The sequence below is a fragment of the Podarcis bocagei genome, assembly GCF_964188305.1.
Source record: "Podarcis bocagei genome assembly, chromosome: 8".
Lineage (NCBI taxonomy): Eukaryota > Metazoa > Chordata > Lepidosauria > Squamata > Lacertidae > Podarcis > Podarcis bocagei.
In genome coordinates, this window is record NC_138133.1 from 27,650,280 (window position 1) to 27,672,247 (window position 21,968).

At 44.8% G+C, this 21,968-nt stretch overlaps 2 protein-coding genes across 2 annotated transcripts in view; both read left to right on the forward strand.

Annotated features, from left to right (window-relative positions):
* The window catches only part of LOC308593846 (enoyl-CoA hydratase EchA19-like), a 29,051-nt gene extending 23,139 nt beyond the window's left edge, over positions 1-5,912 (forward strand). The window contains exon 6 of the mRNA XM_081206599.1: positions 1,026-5,912. Coding sequence (XP_081062725.1) covers positions 1,026-1,249 — 224 coding nt within the window. The 3' untranslated portion in view covers positions 1,250-5,912. The remainder of the gene's footprint in view (positions 1-1,025) is intronic.
* A 2,583-nt stretch (positions 5,913-8,495) lies between these two features.
* BMP6 (bone morphogenetic protein 6) overlaps positions 8,496-21,968 on the forward strand; it is a 92,293-nt gene continuing 78,820 nt past the window's right edge. The window contains exon 1 of the mRNA XM_081206452.1: positions 8,496-10,453. Coding sequence (XP_081062578.1) covers positions 9,796-10,453 — 658 coding nt within the window. The 5' untranslated portion in view covers positions 8,496-9,795. The remainder of the gene's footprint in view (positions 10,454-21,968) is intronic.

A 21,968-nucleotide genomic window follows, 5' to 3' on the forward strand; every position in this document is an offset into this window, starting at 1 on the left:
AGCTCTGGCCTCGGCCTGGTAGAATGCCCTACCGCAGGAGATCAGGGCCCTGCAGGATTTGACATCTTTCCGCAGGGCCTGCAAGACAGAGCTGTTCCACCTGGCCTTTGGGCTGGACTCAGTTCAAACCCCCTCTTGTTTATTTTTTTGATGGAACCCCTTATATGGGATTTGTATATAAATTTCCCCTCGGCTCTTTTTGCTGGCCCATGTAGGACCAGCATGGATAGTTGGCCCTGGTGAATATTTGCCGTTTTCTCCCCTTATGACTTTGATTTATTTGTTGTTTAGTCATTTAGTCGTGTCCGACTCTTTGTGACCCCATGGACCAGAGCACGCCAGGCACTCCTGTCTTCCACTGCCTCCCGCAGTTTGGTCAAACTCATGCTGGTAGCTTCGAGAGCACTGTCCAACCACCTCATCCTCTGTCATCCCCTTCTCCTTGTGCCCTCAATCTTTCCCAACATCAGGGTCTTTTCCAGGGAGTCTTCTCTTCTCATGAGGTGGCCAAAGTATTGGAGTCTCAGCTTCAGGATCTGTCTTTCCAGTGAGCACTCAGGGCTGATTTCCTTAAGAATGGATAGGCTTGATCTTCTTGCAGTCCATGGGACTCTCAAGAGTCTCCTCCAGCACCATAATTCAAAAGCATCAATTCTTCGGCGATCAGCCTTCTTGATGGTCCAGCTCTCACTTCCATACATCACTACTGGGAAAACCATAGCTTCAACTATACGGACCTTTGTTGGCAAGGTGATGTCTCTGCTTTTTGATCTATAGGCTATCACTAAAATGAGGCTGCATTTTAAGCTGCATTTTAAACTGTATTCTAACTTATATTTTAATCAACTGCTTTTGGGGGTGGGGCTGTTTGTTTTTAATGTTTTTACTGTATTTATATTCAGTGTTAGCCACCCTGAGCCCGGTCTTGGCCGGGGAGGGCGAAGTATAAATAAAAATTTATTATTATTGTGGCCCACTTTCCCTAATTTTAATATATGGTTGTGTTTCCCTTTTCTTTCTTCCAGCCCTCCAGCATGCCATTGAATTAGCAGAACAAATTTCAGCATTTCCCCAGCACTGCATGCGCGCAGACAGAAATTCTGCTTACTATAGTGCGTTTGATGCCTCTTCCTTCACAGAAGCCATGCAGTTTGAGTTCGACACTGGAGTAAAGGTGGTATTAGAAGAATCTGTTCCTGGTGCTAACAAGTTCAGCTTGGGGCATGGGCGTGGTGGGGCAAAGTTGTAGCAGTTGCCTATAATGGCTCTTCGCTTTGAACGCCCACTTTATAATAGAAATAAATCTATGTTGCACTTGCAAAATAAGAAAAGCCACATGCAGTATATATGCATATCCCACTGAAATGCAGCCTTTAAAAATGTTTTATAGAAAATCCACACTTTAACTAATGCTAATGTGGGCTATATTTTTCAAAAATGTAAATGTAGCTAAGAATTGCCAGCTATTTGTATATTTAAGGCCTAAAATGGTCACAGAATCTCTGCAATTCTTACCCGGAAGTAAGTCCCATTGAACTCATTAGCATTTATTCTGAGCAGACAAATAGAGGACTGCTCTATTAGTGTTTTTACATGTGCCCATGACAGTATGCGTTAATTATTGCTTCTGAGCACACACACACACACACACACACACACACACACACACACACACTCTTATAGTTCTCTCATTTTCATCAAAAATGTTTCTTCCTATAAATACTTACATTTGTTGTTGTTGTTGACAAATTACTACTGATCCCTAATAAATATTGGTCACTAATGTGTATCTGAAACCCTAAGGAAATAGGTTCCAAAATAGTCAGTAAATGAAGCTGCAATCCTGTACTTAGTTGCCTGGTAGTTAAGTTCCAATGTTACTTTTTCCTGAGAACAGCTGGAAGTCTCTTTAGTTTAATAGTCCGAAGGTGGGCACTGCTGTTCTCGTATGTAAGCTCATCGTCTTCAAACACAGTAGCTTCTGCGTTTGCTCCTCTAGGGAGGTGCTTCCCCTTGGTAAATTAAAGTGGTTGAAGAGCGTGCAAACACAGGGCCTTGATATGTGCACTTGGGTGCACCACAGTGCTGTACATGCCAGCAAGTGTGCTTTTTAACGATTCAAGTATCTGTTATGAGGGCCAGGAATGAGTTATACAACTTTAATTACCTAGGACCTAGGACTCAGCTATACAGCTGCAAAGATAACGTTTTAAGTGTGTTTTAAGTGCATTATATAAATGTGACACTAGATGGCGCAGGTGGGCTTAGAATTAGATGATAGATAGATAGATAGATAGATAGATAGATAGATAGATAGATAGATTAGATTAGATTTATGGTGTGTGTGTGTGTATAAAGCATTTTCACAGCATTTTTAAATATATGTGTAGATTCAGCCCTAGACCCGTCCTACCCAACTTGAAAATTGCCGAAGGTTTCGGCCACTTAAAATATTTTTCTGCCTCTTGTTGGATTTGCAATATTCAATGCTAGATGCTGTATGTTTTTTCATTGTTTTCCTTGATTCTTTTATTTCTTGCAATGTATTATATTGTCTTATTCCATGGGGGAAATCCCATTCTATTGGAATAAGTCCGTTGCAATTATTGAATTACATAGAGTTCAATTGGTAGTGTAATAAAATGCAGCCTAAGAAATAAAAGAAGCAATAAAAGTACAATTAAAAATCAAAACGGCCATATAATGTGGGCTTGCTGCGGGTCACCTGAATGAAGTTTGCTGTCCACTGGTGGTCCATGGACCACAGTTTGGGAACCTTTGTCCTACTCATTAAAGCTGCCAGAGGAAATCTTCGTGATAGGGAACAGAGTTTGGCTATGCATTCAAAAGGCCAGATTGAAATCCTGAGGCAATAACGACACTAGGTGGTCTTGAAAAAGACATTTTTGCAATACAGCCCTACATCATTGGGTTCTTATGTAGATGAAATAACTTCAATTATACCACCCTGAGCTCTTTGGAGGGAAGATGAGATTATAAGGTGACAGATAAATTATACATTTAAGTGCAGTGTTTTAGGGTTTTTTCTCCCTGATAAATGCTTTTATATCTTAAATTCCTCTGGTGATGATTTCATGAGTGTATTTACAGCACATCACTGACAAAGAGGTGACACACCTTCTGAGTACTAGCACAGACAGTACCTTGGCTTTAGGGCAAGAATTTAAAGGAGCTAATTCCAAAAGCAAACTTGCCATTTTTCCTGTATGGAATCATTTCTAGAAAGCTGACTCTGGTTCGCCACCAGGTGTCCTTCATGAGTAGGAAAATATGATATTCTGTATTCTGCATTCATAACATTCTAAGACAGGACAGTGAAAGGAAAGTTTGAGAGTGAGAGAGAGCAAATATTAGGAGGTGAAACATTCTTTTAATAGTATTGGTGTTTTAATTCTGTAGCCTGAGACCTCATGGAACACCTTTACGTTTTGTTCAGCAAGGAATAATTTTCTGTACTCTAAAAAAAAAAACCTTTAAAATTTCAAATGGAAAAATGTTCATTTTACATATATGTACGTATAAATTCACATTTCCTCTCATTAGTTCCTTGACAGTTGTAGAGCATCCAGAGGTTGTTGGTTTTTTAAAATTAAAGTAACATGACCTGAATCCAAATGGAAACATTGCAATATTGAGCTCTGACTCCCCAGGGTCATACTTCTCCAAATGTGCAAGTGTAAATAAGGTCTGGCTGAAGATATATTGGTTTGCCTCTAAGTAAATATTGCTCTGCCTCTTAATAAATGGGTATGCTCCATGCAAATTTGAAGGGTGCCCATTTAAATTGGGACTAGGGAGAAAGCTGGGAGAAGGTGCCCCAATTTATGTGTGTGACTTCTTTGAGGTCTGCAATACATTGGTTGGGAAAAAGCCAGCAAACCGCCTGGAGACATGCAACCTGCCCTCATGATGCCATGGAACTTGGGCAGCAGAGAGCAGGATCCAGGGCCCATTCCTCACTGGCTAAGTAGTCATTTGGCTGGAGTACAGCATTCAGCCTGAGGCAATTGGTAGTGGAAGAAGCCATGCAATCAGTGTTGCGGGCCGAAGTCTGTGGAACTCCCTCCCAACTGAAATTAGACAGGCGCTCTTCAAGCTGAACTTCAGGAGCATGTCAAAAATTATCTTACTCCACCAGCCATTTTAAGGTAGCGTTCAGGTTTCTGTTTGGTTGCATGATGGTTTTATTCTGTATGGTTTTATTTTACGTAAACCGCTTGGAAATGCTTGCAGTTAAACAAATGATATGCATCCCTGTAAATAAAATAAAGAACTGGCCCTTTGGGATGCAGATGATCAAGCATCTATTTGCAGAGCTCAGCTTCTGAATCCCCTTGTGCTCATGGTGATACTTCCATCCCCCTTGACAGCTTGGGAGGGGAACTTGGTCAAAGAGGTGTGCAGGCAGGAAGTCCAGTGGCAGCTTTCAGCCAGGAGGAAGGGGGGGGGACGTTAAGGGAGGAGGACTGAGTGACCGAAGTAATGAGGAGCTGGCTGAGAAGAGGGGTGCACTGCGTTTGAACCCCCCCCCTCAAATGATCAGCTGTATTATGTGGAACAAGTTTCCTACCACGCTCCCACAGTTTTTGCCCCAGATGCTGTCGTGTAAGCCTGAGTACCATAAGCTCAGAGGACGTTTTGTGTTCTTCCCCAGAGACCTCTCATTGGCTTCAGAGTAAAAAGACAACAACAAAGTTAACATTCCCAGGTCAACCCTAGGAGTGACTCAGGCTGTAGAACCAGAGAGTATGGGTAGAGAGAGGGAGAAGAGAGAGAATCTTACCCTTTGTGATGTTTTGTTGTGGGACCTCACTTGTAGCAATTAATTTTTAGTTATGCTAATATGTTATAGCCTATATATTTTACATATTTACATATTTTACATATTACATATTTTATATTTAGCAGTTTGAAAGCACGTCAAGTGCAAGTAGATAAATAGGTACCTCTCCAGCGGGAAGGTAAATGGCATTTCCGTGTGCTGCTCTGGTTCACCAGAAGCGGCTTAGTCATGCTGGCCACATGACCTGGAAGCTGTACGCCGGCTCCCTCACCCAATAAAGTGAGATGAGCGCCGCAACCCCGGAGTCGGTCACGACTGGACCTAATGGTCAGGGGTCCCTTTACCTTTATATATTTTACAGCCCCTGTTTCTCCTATAGCTAATCTCTAGGGAATGCTGTCACAATATGATTTTGTTTTTAGGACTGTTGTGTCAACTTTGCATCAATGGAGACCTCCTCAAAATCCCTCTGGGTTCCCTGCAGGTGGTAGGAGGGGAGATAATAAGATGAAGAGTTTTCTGTACATTCCTCCCTCTTCCTTTACTAATGTCCTGCAGTGGTGAAATACTTTACATTTAAACAGGGATGGGGTAGCTGTGCAGCTCTCCAGACATGGTTGGACTCCAACTCCCATCAGCCTTAGTGTGCATTGCTATGCATGGTGGGAATTGTAGTCCAGCAACATCTGGAGGACCATATGTTCCTCACATGGGTGTAGCTGCCCACCAATCAATAAAAATCAGTAAAAATACTTAAATAACTGAGGTTCCACACCCTAATATAAAGCCTGCCCCCCCATAAATCCTGGCTACGCCCATGTTTCCCCATTCCTACCTTAAAGGTGAGCACATTAAAAAGAATTCTGTTTTTATAGGTAGAGAGAATCTTGTCTGAGCCGTAATGTTTCGGTTTGCCTTAGACAAGCCCGTGTTTCCCAGGCTGTGCTGGCCTTTCCCCATCTGTAACACGGGAGCTATAACAGTGCTGCGCCTTTGTGTGGTTGTAAAACCGCTGATAATACATTGGGCTGTGTGGTGGTTTTTTTGCAGCACTTAATTATGTAGTGCTCTAAGTAGTATTGTTTTTATTAAAACATGTAAAATTTAATACGCACCCCACTCTTTTTTTTTATAACTTGGATTGTTTGTCAGGCAAAACAAAAAGCAACTAGGCCTGTTATCTTAAAGGATCTTTTGGAATGAACAAAGATTAACTGCTTAGTTTATAAAAAACAACAACAACAACCCTGTTCTAAGTTCATGGACTTCCTGTTAAAGTTACTCACAGGTTATTATACTTCCTGTTAACCACTCTCCTTGTGTAATAAGATACGTTGTTTTCGGTTTGAAGGCCTCCATAAATAAGTCGTGGAAGGGAGGAGGAAACACATGGGAGTATATAAACTTGCATCTGATCATCTGTGAACTTCTTTTCCATTACATGCTCAGCAGCCAGCAAGGGTACCCGTTCTTGTGACCCCTTTTCAAATGGACCTGGATCCTTAAGATCCATACAGATCCATTAAAAAAACACACTAGGTCACCGCCCCTATGTAAGTCAGTGTACTGACCTGGAAAGTTAGGACGGCCACGTGTGAAGGAGGACAGGGCTGCTCTGCCTTTTGATAGCTGTATAGATGAGGAGGGAATTTCAGCAGATGCAGCTTCTCTCTTGTAGCACTATGCTGTCAAGCAGCTATGCTGAATGTCCCATCGCTGCACATTTTGGGATGGTGAACTTAGGGCCCTCCCGGATTCTGTTTGGATCGCAACTCTCCTTAATTCCTGACCATGCTTGCTAGTACTTATGGGAGTCTGAGTCCACCATCTGGAGGGCCACATTTTTTTCCAACCCCTGCTTTAAAAGCCAAGCAGCTTTCATCTGTTGCAGCTGGTTAGTTACCCTGTTTGCAATGGACAATTCCAAACAAGACCCACTGAACTTAAGAGAATTTATTCTGAAAAGCTGCATTCACTAAGTCATTCACTCCAAAGCAGCTTCAAGTAAGAACCTTTGTACAAAGTATGGCATAGGGTGGGAGGTTAAACTCGCTGTTGAAAAGGATGAGAGAATTTTTCAAGTTGTGATTATCAAGTTTTTTATTTAAATAGAATCTATCTTGATCCAGATAAGTGCTTAGCTCAGCTGATACGGTATCAGGGAATAGGAATAATGGTGGATGAAGACAAGTTCATATCCTAAACCAAGGGTGGGGAATTCTGTGGCCTTTGAGATGTTGCTTGACTCCAGTTCTATTAGTCCCAGCCAGCACAGTCTATGGCTGAGGATAATCGGAGTTGTAGTCCAGTAGTATCAGGGTGGGGGGGCAACAGGTTCCCCACCCCTGTGAAACTCTCTGGCTTCCATGGAGTTAGTGTGATCAGATTTTGTGGAAGCAAGACTTTGGAACCATTTCTAACACAGTTCTCTAGTGAAAAGTGCCTTTTGCATATGTTTGGACTTTTTAGATAGGAGGTGTTTTATATTAGGGTGGGTTTTTTGTGGTTTCTTTCTTTAGAAAGGGTAGAATTTGTTACAGAACCTTGTTAATTTACATCAGTGGTGTGGTTTTTTTTTAGTTTATGTCCCGCTCTTCCTACCAAAGGAGCTCAGGGTTGTGTTAAAACTTAATATCTATACTTGGCACCTGCTTTCTGAAGAAGAAGAAGAAGAAGAAGAAGAAGAAGAAGAAGAAGAAGAAGAAGAGGAGGAGGAGGAGCTACTGTCCTGTGGAATAACAGAAAAAGAACTGATAATGGATATGACAACTGAGCCTGTAATGTGGTGGACATCTTCATTCTGAAACACAAGGCCAAGCAAATAAGGCTGATCTAAATAGTTTCTAGGTGGGTTTCCATATGCCCTCATTTCATAACAGAAAAGTCACGGGCATAAGCACACATGGATAGGGTGTAAATTATAATATTGCATGTGCCGTTACAAGGAGGCTTCCTTCTGATGATCTGGAGATGAAGAGGACCGTGCTGCTACTCCAACTCCACCTTGCATATTCTCCAGAGTACTGGTCTTCAGCTGGTGGTGGGACCCACTAGCAGGTCATGGCCTGATCCAAGGTGGGTCGCTTCAAGAGTGCAAATACATAGTAAAATATATATTTGACCATGCAGATATATAGTAAAATATTAATAAATTGGTCCCCAAATGCTTGTTTTGATTAAAAGTGGGTTCTGAAAAGGTTGGAAATACCTACTCTAGGCAATGTTCCAGGCTCCCAAATGCCCTTTACTTGCTTGTGAACCTGAGATTAGACAAACTGTAAGCATAGGTGTGCATGTAGCTGAGATGTGCCTGCCTTCTTTGAGGCCATTACAGAAACCCATGCTAGGGCACCTGATTGTATCCTTCAGCACTATGTTTCTAGGTTTAAGGGATGAGGCTTCCATGGCCACACCTACAGTAGAAGAGGGTTTTTTTTTTTGCTTTAAAAAGCTCTTTGAAATCTGGAAGTCTGCACAGAGTTGTTCCGTGGAGTTCGCCTAGCGGATTTTAGGCCAATACCACATGTGTTTCTTCAGAACTAAGCCATTATACTGAATAGGGAGGTACACAAAAGAAAAGCATGCACAGAATTAGCCTGTGCTTCAAGAATGGGATGGTATCTGAATAAGCTACCAGTTCCTACACAGAACTTAACTTCTGTTCCAAATTATCTCTCTCCTTTTGCCTCCCTGATCTTTCCCCTCCACTGCTTCCTTTTTTTCTCTTTCACCATAAGAAATATTAACAAACTTTAATACCCTGCAGAAACCTCGCTAGGAAAAAATAAAATAAAAACCCTCTCGCCCACGTTCCGTCGAAGGCATTATTTTATTGCCGCTTTCTCCAAGCTGGTGCCCTACAGATGTTTCAAACAACAGCCTATAGTCAGGTATGATAGGAAACGCATGGTCCAAAACATCTGGATTTTATCCTGGAAGGGACTCCCTCCTTCCCCGCCCGCGCCAAACGCTTGAGAACCAATCTAATTCTTTAGCTCGGGGTCAGCAAAAAAACCCAATGCATTCCTCCCTCGTCCTTTGCACATGCATGTTTCCATTCCGGCAATGTCCTTTCTCTGTTTTAATCCTTATCCGCCTATATCTTATTCTGGGAAACGAGCAGAGAAGTCGAGCTCTGGAGTTTGCGGGAGGGAACGCCCCCTCCCGGGGAGGAGAGGCTTCGCCCATGACAGACAGGGACCCGGAGCCTCTTTAATCGTCGCCTCCGCTGCCCATCAAGGAGAGGAGTGGGCGGGCGCTTCCCTCGGCTGCGTCGTGGTACCTGCGAGCAACTTGCCGCCGCTCACATGAGTGACTCGAGGCTGCCCGAGCTGGCAGGAGAGGAGCGCGCGCGCAATTGGGATTGCCTGGAAAAGCGCCCTCGGGCTTTCGCGCAAGGCGAATTTGGCTGGGAATTGGGCTGCTTTGCTTTTTTAATTATTATTTTTGCAAGGAATTTGGTTCCTGGGGAGAAAGCAAGGACGTGGGAGGAACGCTTCTTTTCCCCATTTTTTTTTTTACTTTCGGCATTTTAGGTCGGGGTCCTTCTTTTTGGGTCCTTCCCACCCCTCGCCCAGCTCTGCCAAGAAGCGCATCTTCTTTTCCTTGCCCGAATTTGCGAGGGCATTTCTCTGGGAAACGGGGGCGAGGCGGCTTTGCGCTGCTTTCCATTCTCACTTTGCTCTGCGACGCGCAAGCAAACGGCCGGCTGAGCAGGCAAAAAAACCAGACGCCGGGCGAAACTGAGACCCGCTGGGCGGGCGCGGAACTTGCGCGAGCCTTTCTTCGCTTTATATAGAGGGGAACTCGCACCTGACCCGGGAGAGGAATGAGGCTAACGACTATAAAGGAGTCTCCCAACCCTCCCCGTCCCTTCTCAATGAATTAAGCCCCCGAGGGGGGGAGATAAAGCGAGGAGACTCAGGGCGCGCTCGACAAGCGCTTGCGAGGGCGAAACAGCGAGCAGGTTAGGCGAGGCGCGCGCAGGAGCGATGCCTCCGAGGCTGCGCTGGCTTTGGTGGTGGGCGCTGGTGTGCAGTAGCGGCTGCTGCTCGCCGCCGCCTGCGCTGCCTCTGCCGCCCGTCGCGGGGGCGCTGCTGGCGGGCGGCGGCGAGGGCGCGAGCAGAAGCCGAGAGCAGCCCCAGGCGCCAGTCTCCACCTCCTCGTCGGCGTCCCCGGCGGCGGCGGGCTTCCTCTACCGGCGCCTCAAGTCTCACGAGAAGCGGGAGATGCAGAAGGAAATCCTCTCGGTGCTGGGCTTGCCGCACCGGCCCCGGCCGGCGCACGGCTTGGCGCGGCAAGAGGAGCACGGAGCGGCGCCCCTGCCGCCGGCGCACCACCAGCGGAGGCAGCAGCAGCAGCAGTTGGTGCCCCCTCCGGGCAGGCTGAACTCGGCGCCGCTCTTCATGCTGGATCTGTACAATACCCTGTCCAGCGAGGAGGACGACGAAGAAGAGGGGACGCAGGAACAGCAGCAGCAGCAGCGCACCAGCGGCCGGGAAGCCCCGACGGCGCACCCGCTGCAGCGGAAAACGCTCCTCAGCCACCACCCGGGATCCTCCGGCGGCGGCGGCTCCCCAGCCTTGGCCACCTCGCAGGATAGCGCCTTCCTCAGCGACGCGGACATGGTCATGAGCTTCGTCAACCTGGGTGAGTGTGAGGAGGAGGAGGAGGAAAGGGGTGGAGCCTTTGCCGAGCCCTCGTTAACACCTGGCGGCGTGTGCGCGTGTGGCGCGCGCTAGAAACTTGTCGTGCAAACAGTGGCGTAGCGTGGGGGGTGCAGGGGGGGGGCCCGGCCGCACCGGGCGCAACATCTGGGGGCGCGCGGAAGAGACTCGAGTGCTAAAATCCACGGGTTAGGTGCGCAAATTATTTGCCTTGCCCCGGGTGCTGACAACCCACGCTACGCCACTGCGTGCAAACAAGAAGTGCGCGCGTGGGGTGGGGGTGCATTTATGGTTTTCGCTTACTCTGTCTACCCCCGCCTTGCTTCTTCTTCTTCTCTCTCTCTCTCTCTCTCGTTTTCTTGGAAAGTTGCATATCTCGGTTTATCGTCGCGCCAAAAAAGTGCCACCCACTTGCAGCCGCCCCTCGCCAATTTCACGTACTAAATGAGCTCCGAAATCTTCAGTCGCATAGTTGAGTTGCGTTCAGATGACATGATTTGCATGATGCCGTTTTATGAAGTTGGCAGGTGCATGCGAAGCCCGAGAAGCGATCCCACTGGAGCATGGGTGCAGCCAGGATTTATGTGGAGTGGGGAGGGGGGCGGAGAACAGGACACCCATCTGTCATCATCCTCTGTCTGGCAGAGTCGGAATGAAATGTCTCAACAAGAGTTGCTTTAAATTACTTTTCTTTTGGCCCCAGGTGCTCAGAAAAACCTGTCAAAATCTTTCTACGATTTTTACTTTTTAGTCAAGGTTTTATTTATTTACAGTGGTACCTCGGGTTAAGTACTTAATTCGTTCCGGAGGTCTGTGCTTAACCTGAAACTGTTCTTAACCTGAAGCACCACTTTAGCTAATGGGGCCTCCTGCTGCCGCTGTGCCGCCGGAGCATGATTTCTGTTCTTATCCTGAAGCAAAGTTCTTAACCTGAAGCACTATTTCTCGGTTACTGGAGTCAGTAACCTGAAGCGTATGTAACCTGAAATGTATGTAACCTGAGGTACCACTGTATTTACTTGATGGGGGGGGGCTACACCCATTTACTGAATTATTGCCAGCTTCTCTGCATGTATGTATGTACCTATTTATGTAGATGTGTGTCTCTCTCTCTGTGTACCCACCTCTTGGGATGGTGGAAGTGTCTAAAAAGCACATTTGGATGTGCAGGCCAAACAGCCAATTTGGTAGTTATGAATGGACCACTCAAAAGCAGCAGGAGCCTTTCACCTCTCCATCTGTACAATCAGTATTAATTGATTAAAGCAGGCATAGGCAAACTAGGTCCTCCAGATGTTTTGGGACTACAACTCCCGTCATCCCTAGCTAACAGGACCAGTGGTCAGGGATGATGGGAATTGTAGTTTCAAAACATCTGGAGGGCCGAGTTTGCCTATGCCTGGGATTAAAGCCTCCTCTCACATCAGAGGAGCTTTTAGCTGTATGGGACATAAACAAATATTTTGAATACCTCAAAAGTTTCCTAATCCCATACATTGGAAATTTACTTGCATGTAGAAGATCCTGGGTTCAGTCCCTGGTATTGAAGATTCACATAAGCCCAGGAACATCTCTGCCTAATGCTTTAGTGAGCTGCCGATTACTAGAGTAAGCTCTGGGCTAGATGGAGTAGTAGTTGTGACATATGAAATCACATCTATTGGGTGCAACATAAATAAAGGGCTTGTTTCTACAATCCAGTGAAGTTATATTGTTAATTTGGTTTGCACCCATCTGTTTTAGGAGACAACGGAGGAGCGCTCCTTTGGGGGTGAAGTCCAACCATTAAATTGGCCATTGTTAATTCAGGATTGTGCTAATAAGGACTTTGAATAGCATTATGTACTTTGCATAGTTTCGTTGCTGCACATCCCTTGCTCATTAGTCACCTCAAGTAGCCACTGACTGTCCCCAGGCTTTCACTACTTTTGTGGATGGGATTCAGTCACATACCAGCAGAATCAACTTACACAATTAAAGTGAATCTGGTGTTCTTGTGCCACAAACACACTTCCAAAATAATTGAACTTATTGCAGTAAGGAATGTGATGAGAAAATGCTCTGGAAAGTATGGTATAACAGTTGATTGACACTGCATCTCCCTGCAGACAAATCCGAATGCATGCTCAACAAATAGGTCATCTGGAAGAGATCATTGTCTATGCCTATTGCAACGCTGTGTTCAGGTTCCATGAATATATGGTACTGACCATGGTACTGTTTCCATAGGTCTTTGGCTGGCTTAGGATAGCTGACTCTAAGTATGATACCAGAGGTCTGTTTCCTTCAAACATATATTGCATTTAGGTCATGAGCATGTATGCCCATCCAATATTGAAAACAAACCCAAAGGCTTGTTCACTGGAATAAGCACCTGTGCAGTAATGAAACACTTAGGGTTGTATGCGACTTAGTTGTACTCAGAGTAAACCCATTAAAATTAATGATCAGAAGTTATCTACGTCTCTTAATTCCACTGAGCCTCTTGGGCTTGCTGATCAGACGGTTGGCGGTTCGAATACCCACGATGGGGTGAGCTCCCGTTTCTCTGTCCCAGCTCCTACCAACCTAGCAGTTCGAAAGCACGTCAATGTACATAAGTAGATAAATAGGTACCACTGCGGCGGGAAGGTAAATGGTGTTTCCATGCACTCTGGTTTCCGTCACGGTGTTCCATTGTGCCAGAAGCAGTTTAGTCCTGCTGGCCACATGACTCAGAAATCTGTCTGTGGACAAACGCCGGCTCCCTCGGCCTGAACGTGAGATGAGCGCCGCAACGCCATAGTCGCCTTTGACTGGACTTAACTCTCCAGGGGTCCTTTACCTTTTCTTACCTTAATTTCAATCGTCTATTTTCTAACTAAGACTAAGATTGGCTACAACTCTTAGGCTAAAATTTTATAGCACTAAGATTCATTGAACTTAGTGGGACTTCCTTCTGAATAAATTTGCATAGTATTGCTCTTGTTAAAATCTTGCGTTATCTTGGAAGGTTGATGAGTGCCACCAATAGCATTAACCTCTGCTTCTTTGAACAAATGAAACTGATTTATACTGCTACAGGTTTGGGGTTGTGCTAGATGCCGTCTCAGGGTCCTTGGTAGCAGAGGAGTAGGAAGGGGTGTATGGTGGGTGCAGCCTGCCCCGGGTGTCATGGCTGAGGAGGGTGACAAAATGGCAGGTGAGCGGGCGGCACACCTCTCGCCTGACAGCAGCAGCTCTTCTGACCTGGCGGCAGAGAGCAGCCATACTCAGCTGTGGTGAGGTGTGTGTCTGACCCAGCTGCGGAGAGCAGGAGGAGAGTGAGCAACAGCTTCCCCGCCCCTCTCCTACCCTGAACTGTGGCGCGTGGGAGGGCACCCTCCGCGTCCCGCCCCCTCACCGCTGCCTGGTAGCTGTTGGATTTTCTAATGGTAATATTAGTGTTTGCCAGCAGAGGACTGCAGAAAATGGTTAATATCAGTCAGACATGTTCTCTTTTGTTGTGGAACGGGCCTTTACCGATACTTAGCCATCTATTTAGTTATGCAGTGTGCTGCCAGAGAAACAAAATAGCTGAAGATGCTTCTGGAAGGGGGCATTTCTTTTTCCTGCCCCCACTTCCCTGGCTGGAGGTGATGTCATTAAGGTCTGTGTGTGAGAGAACAACAGCAATGCAGTCTTGAAACTGAGTCTGAAAGAAAGACCTGATGGAGAACAGGATCTGTTGGAGTGATAACTCTGAGACCCTTCTATCTTACCCTGTGTGTGTGTGTGTGTGTGTGTGTGTGTGTGTGTGTGTGTGTGTAATAAAAACCTTATATGACAGAAACTGCAGCAGTCTTCAGTAATTTTCACTGAAAGGAAGTACCGTATTTTTCGCCCCATAAGACGCACCGGCCCATAAGACGCACCTAGATTTTTGGGGGGGAAATAAAGGAAAAAAAATTTTATTTCCCCCCCAGGTGCGCTGCGCTACACCAGGAGCTTGGGGTGTGCGGAGCTCAGCGCGCCCCAAGCTTCTGCGTGCCGGCAAGGTCTCCGCTAGCGTGGGAGAGCCGGGCGCCTCTCCCAGGGCTAGCGGACCCCTGCGCTAATCCAGAAGCTTGGGGCAAGCTGAGGTCAGCGCGCCCCAAGCTTCTGCGTGCCGGCAAGCAGTCCACTAGCCCTGGGAGAGTCGCGGGGCTCTCCCAGGGCTAGCGGATCACTGGCTATACCAGGAGCTTGGGGCGTGCTGAGCTCAGCGCGCCCCAAGCTTCTAGGTGCGCGCAAGCAGTCCGCTGCCGCCCCAAGCCTCGCGCACCCGGTGGGACCTCCTGCCGGGTGCGCGAGGCTTGCAGGCATTCGCCCCATAAGACGCACCCTGATTTCCTCTTCATTTTTGGAGAGGAAAAAGTGCGTCTTATGGGGCGAAAAATACGGTAAAACTTAAGGGATGTTATGGGACCTGCGAAACTTCTAGTCACTCAGAGACTCTTTCTCTGTGTATGTTTGTGTGAATGTGTGTGTGCAATATAGTAGTACCTTGGTTCTCAAACGCCTTGGTAATCAAATGCCTTGGTTCCCAAACACCAAAAACCCGCAAGTAAGTGTTCCGGTTTGCGAATGTTTTTTGGAAGCCGATCATCCAACGCAACTTCCATTTGAGTGCAGGAAGCTCCTGCAGCCAATTGAAAGCTGCACCTTGGTTTTTGAACATTTTGGAAGGCAAATGGACTTCCGGAATGGATTAAGTTTGGCACTTTTGTTCTTGCTATTTATTTTGCGTTTTTGTTTTTGAGGCTTTTTCGGTTAATTTGTTTTTGTGACTGTGTGGAACCCAGTTCAGCTACTGACTGATTTATCGTGTGACTGCGGAAATGGATAAAAGCCCCCCATCCAAATAATGACTATCATCAGTGCAGGTAAGAAAAAATAATAATTTTAATTTTTATTATCTACAATACTGTCTTATTTATTTTATAGTACAGTACATTGATTATTGCTTTCATTTTATGGATCAATGGTTTCGTTAGATAGTAAAATTCAAGTTAAACTGCTGTTTTAGGGGTTTTTTTTAAAAGTCTGGAACGGATTAATCCGTTTTGCATTACTTTCTATGGGAAAGCGCATCTTGGTTTTCGAACGCTTTGGTTTTGGAACAGACTTCCGGAACAGATTACATTTGAGAACCAAGGTACCACTGCAATATCAGATCACTGTTCCATCTTGCCCAGTCATGTCTCTCCTCACCCTAGGTTTCAAGTAGGTATACTGCCCAAAATCCTTTTCATGCCAGGAATTGAACCTGATACCTGCAGCATGTAAAACACATTCTCTACTACCAAAATTATGACCTCTTTCCAGATGTCCTATCTTCCTAGGTAAGCCACGTGCCAGCATATTCCAGAGCATTTTATACTTTCCAGTCCCTTAATTTATGTTGGATATTAAAAGCACTAAAAACTTCAGCGGCAGTGAGTTTGTGTGGTTAAAGTCTGACATACCGTCTAGGAAAACAGGGTCTGTCTTTTCCTGTGTATGGATGGACGCAGGTTAGCGACTCGTTCCCTAAATACCCCTCCCAAATGCACATAATTCCTCTGATCCTTTGAGAGTTGCTTCTTGGTGTATATGCTGAAAAAAGGCATCACTAGGTGCAGACACAAACATTAACTGTACGGTAATCAAATAAAAAAGCTGCCCTTACAGAACATGCTGATTTTCCTCTTCAACTATTTATCACCGGAAAGAGAGAATATAGCTTACTACTTGCTCCCCCTCCCCAAAAAACTGGCAGTTACTTAGGGCTTGTCCACACTGTCTGCTTGGCCCATGCTTTCCAATAACGAGTCTGAACAGTTTCCCCCTTGCCTGCTTCTTTTCTAGGGAAAACCTGTTCTTTAGCAGGAGAAAACCAGAGTTGCCATTTGCTTCAATTGAGCACCGAAGAGCAGTTTTCCCGGAGGGGAGAAGCAGTAAGACAAGAGGAAGTGTGGCTAAACCCTTAGAGCTAGTTTAAATATTGCAGATAAGTGAAACAAAACAAAACCAGAAGCACAAATAACTTGTGTTGTGCAGAAGCAAATACTTTAAGAGATGCCACGCGTAAGTTTAGCAGAAATATCTGGGGCCCATGGGTTAGGGAAAAGCTTTGGTGAACCCTGTGTTGTGTGTAGGCATTTTGGTGAGGCGATTTCAAAAGACGAATTGTGCTTTGATAGTTGGGTGTAATGGTCTCCTATGAGTACAATGAATGTTTGCAACCATCGGTGATGTAAAGACTCAGGTGGAATCTACACACGTATAAAAACCGGTCTGAAAATACTTTTTTAAAAAGTGTTTTTAAAAATACACGGAATTTTCCATAAGGCTCACCATCGCCATCTAGCATCACATTGTATATTGCACTTAAAACGTTTTATTTGCAGCTGTGTAGCTGAGTCTTAAGCTGCAGTGTTGGGGACTGCAGTGTTCCTGCAATTCTAGGCTACACAGCATGGATGTGCTGAGTGTTCACATCTCATTCTTGTCCCTCTTAGTCAATGTGAAGTGGTGCAGGACCACAAATGACTGTACAGTTTGCATGCACTTCAGAGTTGTTTAGGTTGTGTAAGTATATGGTCTTGCTATAAATGCACTTCATCCTTCTGGTAGTCCATTAACACAGAGAATGAGGGAAAGCCCATAAAAATTGTTTCCAGCTATAGGGAATGTGCTTAACTTGGATGTAAGTACATTGCACAATTGTGATTCTTATCTCAGAGAATAATGCAGAATGGATGAGAATTATCTTTTCTCTCTTCTCTAAGGAATACTGACTGACAGCTGGAATGCAGTAGAAAGATGAGTACAGAAGAATAAAGTATTAAAGCAGGCTTGATTAAAATGTTGATAGTTCTTTTTTAAAAAAAGATGATGGCATTTGAAGAGTATTTTTGGAACTGAAATATTATGCCATTTGAGATGGGGGAATAATGAAAATGAACTTCAGCATGCACAATGAAATTCTGAGATCGTGAGAGAATTTTGGTATGTTGAGTTCATTGTGGATTATATATATATATATATATATATATATATATATATATATATAAATAGATGTTTTGATAAATGATGTTGATCATTAAGCTAAGCAGTAGAACTACGATAAATATGCAGGAAATGGTTTCTTTAATGATTGTGCTGTTGAAATACCCTGCTGAACATTTTTCATGTTTTCAGTTCTAGTCCAACGATATGTTTACATCAATTTTCAAAACATTCCCAGTTGGCAACAGAAGTATGGGAACCAGAATGAACACTTTGCTAAGACATATTTTAAAAGCAGCCTGGTTAATTAATTTCATTAAATGATATTGGATAAGTTTCTTCAAAAGAACCTAAACACTAGAGACTGCATTTTGCTATATGGAATGTTAAGCCCTCCGCCCCTCCCCAAATTTACACACTAAAAGCAGGCAAGATGTTTCATTGTATCCTAACCTAGTTCTGCTGATGGTGGAGGCATCTATATGTAAGGCAAATTCCTCCATTTCAGATTCTGTAGGGAAGGAAACTTCACTGGGGGAAGAATTGTAGAAAGATTCAAAGGACTGAATCTTTCATAAAGGAAATCCTTTAATGAAGGATATTCTTTCCTAGAGGATAAAGCTAACAGTGGCTACTAACCATGATGGTTATGAAACAACAACAACAACAATAACAACAACAATAATAATTTATTATTTATACCCCACCCATGTGGCTGGGTTTCCTCAGCCACTCTGGGCGGTTCCCAACAGAATATTAAAAACACCAAACATAAAAAACTTCCCTAAACAGGGTTGCCTTCAGAAGTCTTCTAAAAGTCAGATAGTTCTTTGTTTCTTTGACATCTGGTGGGAGGGCTTTCCACAGGTTGGGCGCCACCACTGAGAAGGCCATCTACCTGGACTTACCTCTTCTGTAAACTGAGCAGCCCAGGACCTCCATGTACCTCAGGGAGGTCACTTCAGTTCTGCTAATGCAACAATTTGTCATGGGACAGGAGTTAGCTTCGCCTGCTGAACAGCAGCCTGAAGGGTGAGAAGGCAGAGTGACTCCACCTGCAGCTCATCAGCCTTCAGGAGAGAAGGCACTGATGAGAACCAGCTGGCTTTGGTCTTAAGCAGAGCTTCCAGCAGCAGTCAGATGCTGGTAACCATGCTTATTGTTTCTAGTCCTACCTTGCTGCTTCCTGCTTGTCTTGACCCTTGACCCTCGGGTTCCCTGACCCCTGGATTGCCGCTTGCCTGACCATAGGACTGGACCTGACTTCACATGCTGACTCCACCTCCAGGCAAGTACGCCTCAGATAATCTTCTGGCCTCCCACTCCACTGAGCTCTGCAGGTTGTTGCTCAGCGAAGAGACTACAACAGTTGGTTACCAGCCCCTTGCCTGGGGTTGTGCAGCCAGAAGTATGAAGGAGGGTAGATAGTATGTTAATTTGCCTTTGTGTTCCATGTTTAAAGTGCATGTGAGTTAAAGCCATGCTTAGAGATGTCCAGTCACCCATGGCAAATAAGAGCTGGGCTTTACTTCAATCTGCGTGGTGGGACGTTGCTTCATATGCCACTGCAGAACAATTAAAACAATCCTTGCCACCTGTTTTGTTGGATGTTTGGAATATATGACTCTTTTTCAGAACATCTGAGCACACTGTAATTCATCTGATGTTTGTTGACACCCTTGATAGATATGAAAGCTGGACAATATGTTTATGAGCTCTCTTTCTGTTACATTGTTTTATTTTGCATTTTACTTTTGGGGACCTTTTGCTTTTCTAAACTTTTTATTTATCTGAAAACTGTTTTTTTAAAAAAGCCTTTGTGCTGGGCAGTTAATCACCTGAAAGAGATTTGAATCTATTTTCTTTGTAGTCCATTATAGTAACATAAGTGACTAATGGAGGTTTGTGTTTGTAGATGACTTGGTGCAGGGGAAACCCTTTGAAAGGCTGGTTTAAGGTCTTTGTTTTGGGGGACAGTGAGAAGTATAATTCCCAAGAGAGAGAGAGAGAGACAGACAGACACAGACAGCATAAGAATTCTGAATCATGTCATGTCATGGATAAAGTACCAGGAAATATGAATCAACACCAAAAACCTCTCACTAGCACCCAGCTTGCAAGCCTCAATGAGGCATTTCAACTCTTTAACTGGAACTAGGCTTTAACCAGATGTAGTTAATTGCTGCTTTCACTTCTGTCTTCTCCCCCCTACTATTCCTAGTGTAGTGTACTGTGGTATCTCGGGTTAAATACTTAATTCATTCTGGAGGTCCGTTCTTAACCTGAAACTGTTCTTCACCTGAAGCACCACTTTAGCTAATGGGGCCTCCAGCTGCTGCCACGCCACCAGAGCACGATTTGTGTTCTAATCCTGAAGCAAAGTTCTTAACCTGAAGCACTGTTTCTGGGTTAGCGGAGTCTGTAACCTGGAGCGTCTGTAACCTGAAGCGTATGTAACCCGAGGTACCACTGTACTATAGTTCTTATCTTAAAAAATGAAACTTTACAAAGAAGCAGAACAATTTGACATGAAATTGAGAATTGGGCCTTAAATAGGCAGTATGCTTTTGGCAAGGATTGGCTTATCTGTCCTATTCTGAAAAGGTAGAGAGCATGGCCTGTTTGTAAAGACCACCCCACCCAAATATTCCAAATACTCATGGTACTGACAAAATTTCAGGGTGCCTATATTTTGCCCCCCACCCATAAATCAGAATGGTGATGGAACTTAGTCTATCAATCATATGTTACAAAGAAATACAGTGGTACCTCAGGTTAAGAACTTAATTCGTTCCGGAGGTCCGTTCTTAACCTGAAACTGTTCTTAACCTGAAGCATCACTTTAGCTAATGTGGCCTCCTGCTGCCACTGTTCCACCGGAGCACAATTTCTGTTCTTATCCTGAAGCAAAGTTCTTAACCTGAAGCACTATTTCTGGGTTAGCGGAGTGTGTAACCTGAAGCGCATGTAACCCGAGGTACCACTGTACAAGTCTGAATTAAGCAACATACTTTTAACACACCATGCTAGTTCATAGTTCTTTTGGTCTAGTGTAACTGCCTGTGTACACACTCCTGTTTACTCTGTACCCAGTACACTCCCACTGCTGGTTTGAGAAGCAGAGTACACATGATGCCAGCCACAACCCATATCCTGTATCTATCCTGTCATTTCTTTTGAAATACTGCATTTTGATGTGTTCCACTACCACCACCCAGCTTTGCTCCAAATTGAAAGAATTGAAATTGGGGAAAAAGGAAGTCCTTGCAGTACTTTTTTTTTTTTTAAGCTAGTGATGTTTTCAGGGTAGTTTTGAAATTGCAGATCAAAAGGAGACTCCTACATAGATATGGTGTCTAAGGAATTTGTGAATTTGTGTTTCTGGCTTCGTGCAGTGCTTTAGCATGTTCTTGGTACTAAATATTTGAATGATCACTTTATGCAGTCTTTCTTAAAGTGGCCATGCAAAAGTATTTTTTATGGTGCATGTAAGAGATCACAATACTGTACTTGGAATGCTTTGAGGGTGTTGCATGAAGCAAAAACTGCTGAGGCACTAAGTTCTCTAAGTTATGATCTAAGCAGGAATGTATAATACCTTTTATTTCCCCCAGTCCATGTTCCGCACTTCCACAGCCTCCCACTTTGAGCTACCTAAATACCGGAGTAAAAGGTAAAGGGACCCCTGACCATTAGGTCCAGTCGTGACCAACTCTGGGGTTGTGGTGCTCATCTCACTTCATTGGCCGAGGGAGCCGGCGTACAGCTTCTGGGTCATGTGGCCAGCATGACTAAGCCGCTTCTGGCGAACCAGAGCAGCGCACGGAAGTGCCATTTACCTTCCCGCCGGAGCGGCACCTATTTATCTACTTGCACTTTGAGGTGCTTTCGAACTGCTAGGTTGGCAGGAGCAAGGATCGAGCAATGGGAGCTCACCTCGTCATGGGGATTACAACCACCGACCTTCTGATCGGCAAGTTCTAGGCTCTGTGGTTTAACCCATAGCGCCACCCGCGTCCCTAAATACCAGTGTAGCAGTGGCTAAATGTTGAACTCTTAATGCCTGTCATCCCTGGTCAGCATGACCAATGGTCAGGGGTGATAGGAGCTTTACTCCAGCAGTATCCGGATGGCCAAATCTTAGCCACCCCTGCAGTAGAGGAATTTCCTGGCCTAGTATATGCCAACTGGCTCTTCCTCTGCACTAGACTGTATCAAGTTCACAAGGTGGTGCAAAAGGGCCAGGAGTAGTTTCCCAGAAGTAGCAATATATTTAAAAAAACCTCATATTAGTAAATCAGAATCTCTTGTTTCTATTGCTGGTGCCAGAGATTAAAAACAAAAATAAATTATGTATTGCATAGTGACTAAGTGACATTGCAAGAATGCTAATCTTCACATTTAACGCAACTGCTCTATGTAGTCAAAATAAAAAAATTCCTTCCAGTAGCACCTTAAAGACCAACTAAGTTGGTCTATGTAGTATACTGATGCCCAGCGGATCAGTA